The 13,980-nt window shown below is 42.1% G+C and overlaps 1 protein-coding gene across 5 annotated transcripts in view; it reads right to left on the bottom strand.

Annotated features, from left to right (window-relative positions):
* LOC120904914 (striatin-3) overlaps nt 1-13,980 on the bottom strand; it is a 34,354-nt gene that overhangs the window by 7,951 nt on the left and 12,423 nt on the right. For 3 of the 5 annotated variants that reach the window (XM_040315393.1, XM_040315395.1, XM_040315394.1), the window contains 4 exons: nt 1,156-1,357; nt 841-1,068; nt 536-754; nt 60-188 (listed from right to left, as the gene is read on the bottom strand). In XM_040315393.1, coding sequence (XP_040171327.1) covers nt 60-188; nt 536-754; nt 841-1,068; nt 1,156-1,357 — 778 coding nt within the window. The remainder of the gene's footprint in view (nt 1-59; nt 189-535; nt 755-840; nt 1,069-1,155; nt 1,358-13,980) is intronic. The other 2 variants (XM_040315396.1, XM_040315397.1) reach the window with 2 other exon arrangements.

Below are 13,980 nucleotides of genomic sequence, written 5' to 3'. Positions count from 1 at the left end.
AAAGCATCACTTTTGCTCAGCACTTCCCATACGCAGCAAGAAACGGACTCTTCACTCACCGCCATAAAGATCATCTCCGGCGACGTCCACCTCGCTAATGCTACCTTTGTCCTGCGCCATAATAACATCCTCACCTTCTGTTAATGGATTTAACTCATTGATTACTTCATCCGCCTCCGCATCCATATCTGAGATTCGCATCGGTAGGCAAAGCGTCAAAAGCGTTCAAATGCCAAAGCAGTAGAGAGAGAGGTACGCCAAAACGAACGTAAATATCGATCGTTCGTACGGTAACATTACCACCAGAAGAGGTTGTCCCATGGGGAAAAAGATTAAAGAGAATAAAATTTAGTACAACTATCACTAGACACTCTAGGGAACGGGGAGCCAAAAATTAAAAAAAGGATAATAATATCCACAGCGCACGATTGTGCCCTGCGAATGTCGAAAGGCACAGAGGGAACGACGACGACGACGTCTTCCAGAGAAACTTAACTAGAAAAAAATACGATATTCAGCTTCTCACGCTACTCACCGTCATTCAAAGTGCTTCCTTTGGCTTTCCGTTTGGTCGTTTTCATGTCCGTGTCCTCGCTGTCCCCAACCACATCGATCTCGTCCGACACGTCGTCGTCGTCCGACATCTCCACATCTTCCCGGGCCAGAAACTCAAAGTTCGCGATGACCGCCGCCTCCGAGTCGAGTATCATCGCTTCCGTGACGGAGGATGGTTTTTTGGCCGGAGTTCGGCGTCCTACAAAAAAGGGGGAAAGACCGATTAGTTTCCGTGTTCATCATTCCTTTTGGCGTAAGCGTGGCACGCCATACCGCCACCCTTACCTTGCGACTCGCTGGCACGCTTGTTCGATTCCGTACCGCCGTTCACGTTCGGATTGACATTCTCCTCCTGCTCGCTGTTGTTGTTCAGCCCCAGCAGCGACCGCACCCGGTTCGAGCGTATGTCCAGGATTGTGTCGGTGTAGCCAATCTCCTGCAAATACTGGCGCAGCAGCAGCCGGCCCTGCCGCCAGGTAATGTTCGACACGGAACTGTACGGTACCTCCGGATCTGCAAACACAGAAAGACACAAAAAAAGGATTATTAATTGCGCGTGTTGAAATGGGTGCTAGGGGGGCGTTCGTTTACACAACGTACCGGGAGCTACTTCTGTTCCAATGCCCGGCTCATCGGTTGGCGGTTTGATATCGTTCATCGGTGGGTCGACGCCGTACTTTAGTCGATGAAACTTGGCGCGCTCCTGCTTCAGTGCGTACTCCAGCATCTTGATGCGCCGGATCAGGTCGGATTTGAGGGATTCCTGACCCTTGCGTTCGCCCACCAGTACAGCAATCTTTGCCTAAAGAGAGGAGGATGGTAAAGAGAAGAAAAAAAGAACTATTAGATACTTGTTCTTATATATGTTAAGCATTCCCCAATGAATGTAAAGAGTCCACCAAACACAGTGAGAATAATGCGCGAAGCGTTGCTCGTAGTGAGCGCAAAAGGGCTCTCACGCCCGTTACGCTACTTTTGGTGTGGAAGAAAAACTTTTCTCAAAAACCCACCCACCCACCCAGTGAAAGTAATCAGCGTTGTTCAGACAGAAAAAAACTGATAATAATGTGTGGATACATACACACGCGTGCAATCTTGTGTGCCTCTGCCCTAATATTATTAAGGCAGGCGCACGCACAGGTTGAACGACCTTTAAGCCTTCTAACATGAGGCAAAACAACCCCGTTTGCTTCTGACAAGCTCCATCGTCATCGTGTTTTGTGTATCTCCGGGGGCGCACACACATTCAAAAGGGAGTGATGTCTTTTGCTGTCTTATTGTGTTGCGATTTCTTCCAACTCCAGCTCAAAAACAGCTAATTGTTGTGCTCCAAGAGAGAGAGACGAACCTTGAAATGTTTTATATGGCGTGAGAAGCAAAGAGCAAATGGTTCCAATACGTGGGAAAGACGAGATGTTTTACAAAACGATCTACAAAAAGCGTATCATGTCATGCTGAATGCTGAGATGAAGCCTTATCAAGAGATGAGCCGTAACCGTTCATAATTAAAGGCGCAGCATTCTTCTACTAATTTAATACTAAACGTTTTAGCTTTTATCAATAAAATAGATGTTCTGAACAGCAGTGTTAGCGTACTCTGACATATTATTCATTTTATTTTTATAACAACAATTTTGCACCACACAAAGCTATAAAAAACGTACACAAAAAGACCCAAAGGAGTAAACAGAGCAAACGTGTCTCTCCCCACCCATCGGGCATACGGTCATGTGATGAAACTATTTTCCTTTTGCCACTTTGGTTGGTATGCGCTTCTGTCCACTGCCATATAAACGGTCCTGGACCGAATGAAGCTCTACTCCAGGGGTGGACCACCGACCCTCGGCCACCGTCCCTTGGCCACTTTGGTGTCTATTTTTGTCTCACCGCGGCCGCAAATGGATGATATGTGTGTGGTGTGTGTGTCCGCCCTGCTGCTAAATCCCATTTGTGGTTGGGATTTTTTGCTTCCTTTTTTGCGAAATACACACAAACACACACACAACGACATCATAATCGAGAATATGGGCAGTATATCTATTTATTACGATAATTAAATTTCAGTTCCATTATACACCGAGCAAGGGGGCATAAGGTGTTCGGGCGGGGTAAATGCGCTCGCTGAGGACGTTTAGGTAGAAGGCAGAAGGCACACAGAAGCTGTTTTGATAGAGAAAAATCCATTTTCTTCCAAAGGTTGTTAAAGTGTCTCTACCATCACAGAGTGAGCACTTAAAGGTTGGTTACATTTTTGTGTGTTCATTTGCTATATAATGTTGCTATATATCTCTTCATGACTGTTGATTCAACCAACTACGTCCATGTTACGTGTGGGACATGAAGGGCTACAGAGCAGGTACACCACGTCTTACAACAAACGTTTCATTTCCGCTTCGTAGGATACACACACACACACGCGTATAACAGAAGGACACGTAACAGCACGGATACAACGCAAGTACAGAAGACAGTATATTCCAAGTGTTGTAGATCCTTCCTTCACAGCACGTCGTGCGTCGTCACTCACAGCCCCAAGGAAAATAGACCAAACACGATTTACACACAAAAAACACAACAGCAACTCCGACATGAACAACAACAAAAGCTCGCAGCAGAGTAGTAGTTGTTGCACGGAAAACAATACCGTAATGCCAACAGCACAACAAACCAAACAAACCTCGCTGTGTGGGGTAGGTGGTTCGGACGGTTTTGCCCATCCCAAACACGACGCAACGATATGCTGACCGCGATCTGCCATCTGGAAAGTGCTTTGGGGAGTGAATTTTCCGTCAGCACGCGGAAGATGGGGTTGGTAGGCGAAAGTGGTCCTCCTATCCACTACCCCACCCCTCCCCTCTCCCTGCTCTATCTGCCATTTGAACATACACACTTTCGCTGGCGATGGATGCGTTGGCGATAGCGGCCACTCTCTCTCCCACCAGCGTAACAACAACAACAGCTGGTTTGTAGTAGTTTTGCGCTTCCTTCCTCCCAAGAGCGCGCGCGTTGTTGTGTTGCGTTTGATTTTGTCTTTTGTTTCGGCGCCACATACCACCTCCCCCCCGCCGGCAATCAAAACCTGTGCACTGTCAGTAGTTGGCCGGCATTGTTGTGCCAGGGCAAAAGTGTCAGCAAAATGGGACCGGAACTGGAGCTGACAGTTTCGTGGAGATTTGTGTTTGTGCTCTTGAGATGTGGAGTGAAGTGAACGTGTGTCTTCTACAAGTGAGAAGATTCTTTTAAGCAGGAGCTGATTCGATTCGTTGGGTGGAAGAGTTTAGGTTCCATGGTCCTGTGATGCAATCGTTTAAGCGTACGACAAGACAGCATGACCTTGATAGGTTTAATTCGCGTTATGATATAGCCCCCAATACGCCCAAGAACTTTGAATATCTATTTGAGGTACACACCAATCTATCATAGATATCTACTAGCTATGTCCACAAAAGACTTATGCGGAGCATGATGAAACCGATTCCATCAAGTTTTGGTCACTCCCTTGTTTCATTTCTTTCTGCACATTGACTTCTTTTAGATTGTTTTGTTCGCAAATAAAGCCCAGACAAAAGACGGTCAAAGATGGTGGAATTCAAACTGTTTTGTTGATTCTTCTTCCGTTCCTTTGGAATGTTAAGTCATCTCAATTTCGCATTCGCACACTACCCATTAGACTATGAGGGGACAAACTGACAAGATCTTCTTAGTAAGACCCTGAGTAGGCAAAATAGAAGAGTCCGGAAGGAATAAAAAGGAAACTTCGAGTTCCAGGAGCGGTTAGGAATCAATTCCACTCATGCTTCAAATTCAATTTTAGGACCGGTATGGGATTACGGATTGGTTCCAGGAACAATATAGATTCAGGATCTGTTCCAAGCCCGATATAGGTTCGTAATCAATTCCAGGGCCTTTTTAGGGGTTGGGATCAGTTTCCATTTCGGTATAGTTTCTATATCAACTTCAGGGCCTGTATTTGGATTCGGGATCAGTTTCATTTCCAGGACCAGTTCCAAGTTCGATGTGGGTTTTGTATCAGTTCTAGTGCCTCTCTACTGGTTCAAGATTAGTTCGGAAGTCGAGCATGAGTTCAGCATTACAGCCAAGATCAGTATGGAGTCATGATCAGTTCAGAACCATGATGGCGGCAATCAATGTTTTGGCATTAGTTCCTAAATAGGAAGAACTTTGGGAGCCATTTTTTTCTGACGTACATCTCAAGGTGAAGAGGTGCTTCTATAAGCGGGAGATATTAACTAGTGAACAAAAATCCACCATCCACCCACTATTCCTTTGCTTATGAGGCACTCATCAGAAGAAAATCGTTCCCCAAATCTTCGTAAATTGTCAACTGGGGATGCAAAATGTGTCAACAAAATCATAATGTGTCTCTTCAGATTTTGATGCATAAAATTGCGCACTTCTAACCATTCCTCTTCTCATTTCCCTCCCCTACCCATTCCATTTCCTTGATATGAAAATAGATAGACGAAAACAGGGAAGTATCAAGTTCAGCAAACTCTCCTACAATTCCAGCGAAATTCTAATAACCAACCCGCGCCGCCAGTCATAAAAGTGTTATGCTTATTTCCGTCGATACTTTCTCTGTGCGACAGGAAAGGCGGCAAAAGCAAACGGCTTCGAAATACCACCCTCATTGCAATGTGATGATAGATGTTGCGCTCTACTATACGCCCCGTTAAAAATAAGGGAGATGAGCGACCTGAGGACGACGGCGGGACACGCATTTGCGTTTGTGCTAATCTTTTCTTGTCTTTCTGTATGTTCCCTTTCCGGTCGATCATTCCCCTTCTTCATCTGTCGCTCTTTCATAAACCCCTCCCCAAAGAGGGGAGAAAGGCGAGTTCGGTGAGTACGCAAGCAAGAACAAGTGCGCAACGTGTATCATTGCGCGTTCATCGAACTTTTCTCCTCCGGGCGCTCGAAAGTAAAACTTCCAAACATCCCCCCCTAAACCGAGAAATTCATTTTCATTGCAAAGATCGATATCTAATGATTAGGGAGGGGGAGAGAAGGCGGCCAAGTATGGCAGTTGATTGCAGTTCGCCGAGGTTAGCTAATAATCGGGTGTAGATGCTCGAACGGTGAAGCGAAGAAAAGATTCGATCTATGCGATGAGCGCTACCACTGCCGGGGGTTCGGTCTTTGATTGTCTCTCTATTGGTTGCCGCCGACACCGATATGAATATTACGATTTCTCTTTCGCCGATTGATTGATAGATTGAGGGAACAATGAGCATTAGGAAGAAGAAAAAAAAACAGCACCCAACGATTGAATTTACAAGCCATCAATCGAGCCAAATTGTTTGGTTGATCACATTACGTGTATAATTTTCTTTTGCATAACGGTTTCTTTATCAGCACATATCATTATTCCCCTCAGATTTAACTGAAAAAATGATGACATGGCCCTTAAAGTAAACCCAAAGCTTATTTAACGTTAGCGACACTAAAAAAACGAGCAACAAGAATCAATTTCACCGTCTCGACGATCTTTTACAAACCTCCATAATTGACTACACGTGCCATAAATATTAAATCAGTCCACTAAAACTCGTTATCAAAGCGCGTCCGGGCGTGCAAAAATCGCAACTTCTCTTCTTACAAATTTGCATACTTTCCTGCCATCAAAAGTGAACGTTTTACAGCGCGCCAGCAGACACCACCACCACTACGACCAACCTCCAAATAGCTAATTTTCTCTTATCGTACCGTATCCCACGGTAATCACGGCAGCGTCCATCGTTGAATCCGCGTCCTGTCAACACCGTGCAGCCCATCATTTAATTTATGATGTTAAGGCCCCTCCTCGAAGGCCCTCGCGCACCCCAAACATGGCGATGACTGTCTAGTTTTCTGTCCATCACACACTTCAACCAAGTCGTCCAAAAAACGATGACATTATCCATGGGGTAAAGGCGTGGATAGTGATTCAGTTACAAAATTTCAAACCTCACTCTCTCTCTTTCGCTCTCGCTCGGGCCGTGTCATCGCCGGTCTGTTGTTGCCGGTGCTGGGTCATGACCATGATATTGAAAAAAGATGCTGAACTTGTGATGGGGAGCGTGTTTCTGCACCCTCGTAATAACACCTTCCCGTGCGCTCCCCTCTCGTTTCCTTTTGAGGGGGGTGTTTGGTTGGTTGGTGGTTGCACATTGCAATGCACCAAACAAATAGCGATGCAAAAATACGACCAGAGAGACGAAAAGGATGTAACTCATCAACCACCTACACAAACACATACACACACACATGTGTGCCGAGGTTGAAAACAAGACATGAAACAAGAAGATAAAACTCCCATTTCCGCATCTAGAACGTGTGCCCCCTCGAAGAGAAAGATTCCCTTACCAGCACAGGGAGCTGAAAATTGTGTTGCAGTACATGGTTTGTGTGTTGTGTGTCAGAAGAGAAAGGGACACACGGTGGGGATTGGATATTGAGTGTGGGTTTTATAATTTTAGACACAGGACACAGTGGATCGAGAGAACGTCTGAAGAGAGTGTGTGCGCGCCCGCTTGTACGCGACGATGGTTTTGTATGCAACGACCATCTTCATTCTTTCCCGTTGAAGAAGTAGGCAGCCGCGTTTGGGGCGGGTTGAATTCTCCCGGAAGACTAAATATAAAAATAAATAATTTTACTGCTCTCTCTCCTTTTTCTGCCGTGCGTTCAGACAGTGCTACGCTCTCTTCTCACAAACTTAATGTTTTTTTCAAAAACAGTATATGAGTAGGAATTTGCGAAGGTGTAAAGAGCGCTGTCGGAAGCATAACAAACATCACTGCGCCCCGAAAGGTGGAAATGATTTAATAACCTCTGTCTACTAACTGGGCATAGACTTCTCTGTCTACTAACATACATAGGTTAAAATTAAATCTGACTCGAGCCACTCATTATCGAGTTGATGTTGATGAATGTTGATAAATAAATACAGTTGTGTGTTGAAAAACATATTGAAACGGCACATTATGTCACATGCAACTCAAATTTTAATGCTCAATTTGCTCAACAATTATCAGTAAATGGAAGCTAAATGGTGCAACTGGCAAAGCATCAGAGCATTTTACATGAACGTTTTGATGCGTGGGGGTTTATCGCTACGTTTCGCTTTTGTTTTATTGGGTCAAAGAAGCTTTAATAGGTAAATCGGTTTAGCTTCATCCTGTGTAAAGCCGGTTTATTAATTAAATTGATTGGGCGCGCCGCTAAAATGGCCGGAATGACAAATAATAAAGTACATTGAATTGTCAGAAAGAGCGCACGAGCCCATCAATGGCTGGATTACACAAAACGGCAATAATTCATATTTTTTTAATAATAATTTAAATTTGTTTTATATTAATACATGACTATACTGTATTTTACCGGCAATAATTCTTTAAATAAAAAGTAATAAAATATATACGTTTGATTAAATTAAAACAAATAACTTGAATTCCTAACAGACAAGAATCCTGTTGAGTTGGTCCTTACCAGAAATCAGACATAGAAAGCCTCCAATTTTTAAACCAACATTGCCCTGTTATCAAAAGCTTTTTTCTCATACGGCAAAATAAATATTAAACCATTTCTGTGTGTCCTTGTGCCTCTTTTCTTCTCTTTTCTCGTCGTAAGTAAACATTTCATTACCATTCGCGTTGTGGTATCAAACCACCCCGATATTCTTGTCTGGAAACAGCCCGTTTTTCCAGTTATCAAAGGGCAGCCCCCTCTTCAGGTATCGCCATCCCAATGATACCGCTTCCCGGACGACAAAGTTAACGATATGAAACATTTATTATCAGAATCGAATGTTAAAGGTCACGGCCACAGAGAGGCGTGCACGTCACCTTTTCAGAATTTAATTTATACAAAGTCACGAACATAACGCTTTTGTACGTTATTGTTGATGCCTACCACCATCGATTCTGCCAAGAATTCGCTTGTTATTGCTCAAATCTATCATATCTCTTTAAATCAAGTTAAAAGGGAACAATATAATTGCGAACATTGAATTTGAAGTTCCCAACAATGAGGCTGAAAAACAAAATGATTGTGCAAATGCAAGAATTTGGTGAATTATTTTGATCTTTTCTCGGAACCCAAGCACCAACCAAAAGGGAGCAGCAGCAGACCGTGCACACACGACGGCAGCAAGCAAGTAAACGCACATACCGAACATTGCGAAAAGGGTTCACAAATATTTCCTTTATCCCCTCAAGGTATCGCCACGGATTGCGAAAACCATCCTCACGAGAAGCAACTGTTGGGTGTATGCGGCAACAGCTGTAAGGATACACCAGAAGGATAGACACAGACGCCAACCGATGGTGTGGCTCAACAATGTCGGATAACATTCTGCGAATGATTGATCTGCGCGTTACATGTCATCTATCTCTCTATCTTTCTCCTATCACTCTCACTCTTGTGAAACGTTTTTCTCCCAAACTGAAACCTAAACTCAAACAACAAGTGTAGCTTTTGCCCAGAATTATCCATTTAAAAGGACGGTATTGCTATCTCTATCTCGCTGGTTCGCAAATAGAGTCTCCACGTCCCCGTGCAGGTGTGTTGAATGGATGATGGTAGACCCCAGTTGGAAAGACACCATCCCCCCATGCGGCCCATATAGAGAGAAATGGGGAAGCGAAAATGAAATACGATCGTACACACACACTGCTGGCGGGACCCTTTTCTTTTTAAGTGTGTCCGTACGGATGCACCACCCCGCTAGTAGCAGCAGCAGTTCAACGTTCTAAATTTATGATGTTTAGGTGCCGAGACACACTACAGAGACACTTCATCTCCGGTGCTATTTTTGCTCCCGCGTTTTACTAGCTGGGACGGTCTGTGTCCTCGGCGCCGGCTCCTCGCAACCGTTGCCGTTTTAATTAATCTACTCAAATGATGTAACGAATAGTGGAAAATTTGTGCACCAATTAGTTGTGAGCGGTTAAGGAAGCCGTTTTGATGTAATTGGATAAAAGAATTTGTGTGCAAGGCTTCAAAAATAAATTGATTCTTTTTTTAAAATAAATTGACTTATTTTAAGCTAGAAAAAATGTTTCATTTACCGAGATGGATCAGTTCTTTAAACTGGAACAATTTTTTATCAATAAAAAAACGTGTAATTTTCGTGCTAAAAAAGTAGTTCAGTATGATCATCAAGATGATTTTCAACAAATGCTTTGCAACCAGTTCATATAAATACACAGGATGACAGTTGGCAGTTGTTTTACAGCATCTGTCAACTACAACTGAAATGTACACGAATCAATTACATGAAAAAATGGACAAGTTATAGCAAAAAGAACTTAAAGTTATAACTAGATAGCATAATACACAATTAAATTCGTCAAGCACGTAACCATCACACGTAACCAAGCTCCTTTTGTCGAAGAACAAGCAGACATTTTCAAAACACAAATTATTAAATTTCAAAGTTCATGTTAAATGCTACATTTGTATAGCTTTATAGTGATTTACAGTCCACCAACTTCACACTACAAAGCCATCACAATGTCTTGAAGCACCACCGCCGAAAGAAGGCACTGAGTGGTTGGTGGGGAAGGTAAGATTTTCCAACAATTTTCCCAACGCTCGGTAGGAGCACCATCATCTTCTGCCGGCAGGTTGGTAGGTAGGTAGGTAGATAGGTGCACAAAAGATGAATCTTGTTAATGTAGTACAAACATCACCAAGAAGCTGCTGTCTTGTAAACATTGGAGACCACACCTGGTTCGTTTCACTTGCCATATACACAAAACTCCAGGTATTTACGTGGCCTGAGATATGGCCACTTTGAAGTGGGGCAGGGGGGTGTCGTGGGACGCACACACACAAACAGTCGTAGGTTATTACGAGTAAAGCGAGCGAAACGAACCTTAAAAACTCCACGCTCTCTCCTTCGGTGGTAACTTTGGGTCATGCACACGCATCCTAATATTAAAGGGTGTGTGTGTCTCTTCGTATGAGCATTTCAGTCAGGTGTAATGAACAGGATGTGAGTGGCAAGAGACACGAAGGAGTTTGGTTTTCAGCAATATGGTTATAACTAAAAGCTTCACAGCACACGCACCACCGGAGAGATGAAAGTCTGTGTGTACATAAACATCTTCGCCATCGTTTACTTGCACCACTGACATTTGGTTTAGCGAAGAACAAAGGATCCGGACACAATAATTATGGAGAAACCACAAGCGCATCATCATCCCGTAGCGATTGTCTGATGTTTATTTAACGTTTATGTTTAAATCGCACAAAAAGTGACATCAGCTGTATGAAGGATTGTGTATTTCTCGCGCTCGCTCGTCTATTCTTGCCTTCCTGAGTAACGTTTGAAAAATGACGCCCTACTTCAGAGATCTTCAAAAACGATTTAACAGCTGTTGGTGCGTTGAATCATCTGGAAAAGGCGTTCGAAATAATGCGCTCGTTGATGTACTCTGCGTGTGGCAGACAATCGGCGATCGCAATATTCCTTATGAAGCTGGATCATCCAATAACATTTGACATGCTAGTTTACAAACACTTCAAAGGCAAAGTACTTAAGTTGATACAAGGTTACCAAAGGCAAGGCCAAAATTATTGTATATAGGTCGTGTACAATGGATTTTAACTGCTGGAATATCGCTCAAGGTAAATAATATCAATTTTTACACCTAGAAAGCTTCAGTTCAATAGTATATTCAATTTTATATTTATTGTACATTAACATACAGAGGATTCGAAATTGAAAACTGATTGTGTTTGATCGAATCGTAACGTAGGGTAAATGTACCAATAGTGGTGCAATTTGTGGTGGTACCGATGTGTTTTAATGGATTAAAAAAGTCAGCAGGGACATTTTCTGAATATTTTAACACACAGCAATTGTAATAGGTTTTATCTTCGTAATCACAACCATTTTTACCATGAAATACATCAAATTTACGAAAAAATACAATTTTTTGTGGCTGCTTCGTTGTACCTATAATGGTGGTATGGTTCCTATAGTCGTCTTATTGTGTTCCTATAGTGGTGGTAAACAAAGATGCATCAAAAAAGATGTATAATATCAATGAAACTTAGTTTGGAAGCTGTTTTCGTATGAATAGCAAGGATTACTGCCATAATATTGGTTTCTTCCGTAATTTGATCATAAAAAAACGTATAAATTTGATCGATGAAACTATTGACTAAAGTATGAGTGTCGTCAACCTACACCCGTAAGAGTGTGCTTGATTTGAAGTCAATTTTTCATTCAGCCATTTAAGCGAATTTTGGCCTGTTTTTGGTAAATTACCTACATAAAACTCGTTTCTGTTGCTTATTTTAGTGAAAATAGTACGACATGTCGAAAATATCCTCGAATAAACAGAAAACGACCTGTTTTTATTGATATTATAACTATAACCACTATAGGAACATGCCTGTTTTGTGTACCTATAATGGCACTATGGTAAAAAAACACTTAAAAATGCATAAATATGGTCAAAAGGCAAATAATTTTAGTAAATCAATAACATTTCATAACAGTTATGTTGAAAAACTAGTAATTGATTGGTTATGTGGTCATTTAGAACGTTAACAGAAATATGAGTTTCGTTATGAAATCCTAAGGATTTTGGAAAAATGTTGACACATTTCACAAAATAATGGATTTTTCGGTCACTAAGTAACGGAATGGCCCCATTTAACTTTTAAACCCTTTGTGAAAGGCTAAAGAACATTTCACACTAACGAAAATAACTTAATTACTTGTAATTTGCCGTATGAACCGCATTTTAGTGCAATACCACCACTATTGGTACTACCACCACTATAGGTAAATTTACCCTAATAACATAACAGAAATGGAAGAGTACAAGTGGATGGGTTACAAAACCACTTAGCTCATGAAAACAGACGCTCCAAATTATGCAACTGCCTTAAAACGTATTTTTTATTTGACATTATATAAAACCGAATTGATAGGCAAAAATTACAAGACACCAAATGGTGTTGATAATTCTGCCAAGTATAGCTCCTATTTACCAAATTATGGTCATCAAAAATACCATGAACTAATTTAGAGGCTGGGCCGGTCTGGTGGTACAGTCGTCGACTCGAACGACTTAACAACATGCCCGCCATGGGTTCAAGCCCCGAATAGACCGTGCCTGACTATCCTGCTATGATAACAATAAGTCACTGAAAGCCAAGCTCACTTTACTAGTACTCAATTGTGATGATCAGAGGTGTGATACTCAATTCGATTGGTGTGCTTGGAGACATGTTTGCGACCATTACTTGGTCAGTCACTCTGTCATGACTTTTGTTATAATGCTTCAAAATGTCACTGACATAGTCATGACACATTCTTGTCAACGTCACGAGCTATATTGTCACAATCAGAGGTGAGACTCAAACAGTTGAAGCGACCATCACCTGCTTGGTGATAGTTTGTGTGCCAAAGAAGAAGAATTTAGAGACTAAAATCTACCACTTCAAACAAAGTTAAACAAAAATTAGTTATATGACTGTAAATCTCAAGATTGGACATAAGCTAAAATTCTACACGCGAGATTGCCTCCGGTCCGCATTAGTAGCGTATATCGGGAGAATACCTGTACATCATCAATAAACAAGATATAATTTCGTTAATTGAAATGTGTTTAAAAAATGAGGTATTACTTACAGAATTTGCAAATCAATACAGTTAACATAAAAATAAAGCTTTTTACTATTTAAAACATTGCGTTCCAATTGGCTTGGACACTAACACTACAAAACTAATCTTTCACCATTCTACCATCGTTGCCACAAACACGAACAAAAACGCGCCATCGAACGTCATACTAACTGCCATACTACACACACACCCGTTTATACCAGGCGCGGGTCGATGAGTCGTGAAAATATTACATTTACATGCGATCGATTCCACCAACACCATGCCTCACTCCTCCTCTTCTTGGCGAAAGGGGATGTGTTTCCATCGACGTAAAATGTGCCACGGTCTTCTGTTCTTTTCCCCTCTGTTTCCCACCGAGCTTTGCAAACCTGCTCGCGCTAGAGGGACTACTCGATTATTCCGTTGACATACTATTATAAGCGAGTTTTTATTCTGCTGTGTTTGGTTGCTGTTAGCTGTTATTGTTAAGAGCGTAGGAAAAATAGTTTCCGTAGCGATTCTGTGAAAGAAAATCCACAGTCAATGTGGTTTGTGTCGCGCGCTATCGAGCATATCGATTGGTACTACTACTCTACACAGCATTGAGCCGCGGCCCAGAAACGAAGCTTTCGCGGGGTGTTATTTTGCCATCAAAAGATTCTGTTTTTACAATCAAACGAAACTAAAAAAAAATCGTTGATTTTATGGTGTAACACCTCGTTTGTATTACGTACGTCTTACCCCACTCTTTTATCTGTGATCCATCCCCCCAAGGGTCGTAAAATAGTGGAAGA

The sequence above is a fragment of the Anopheles arabiensis genome, chromosome 3 (genome assembly GCF_016920715.1).
Source record: "Anopheles arabiensis isolate DONGOLA chromosome 3, AaraD3, whole genome shotgun sequence".
NCBI lineage: Eukaryota > Metazoa > Arthropoda > Insecta > Diptera > Culicidae > Anopheles > Anopheles arabiensis.
Note: the sequence above shows the minus strand (reverse complement) of the source record. Positions and strands in the feature narration are given on the sequence as shown.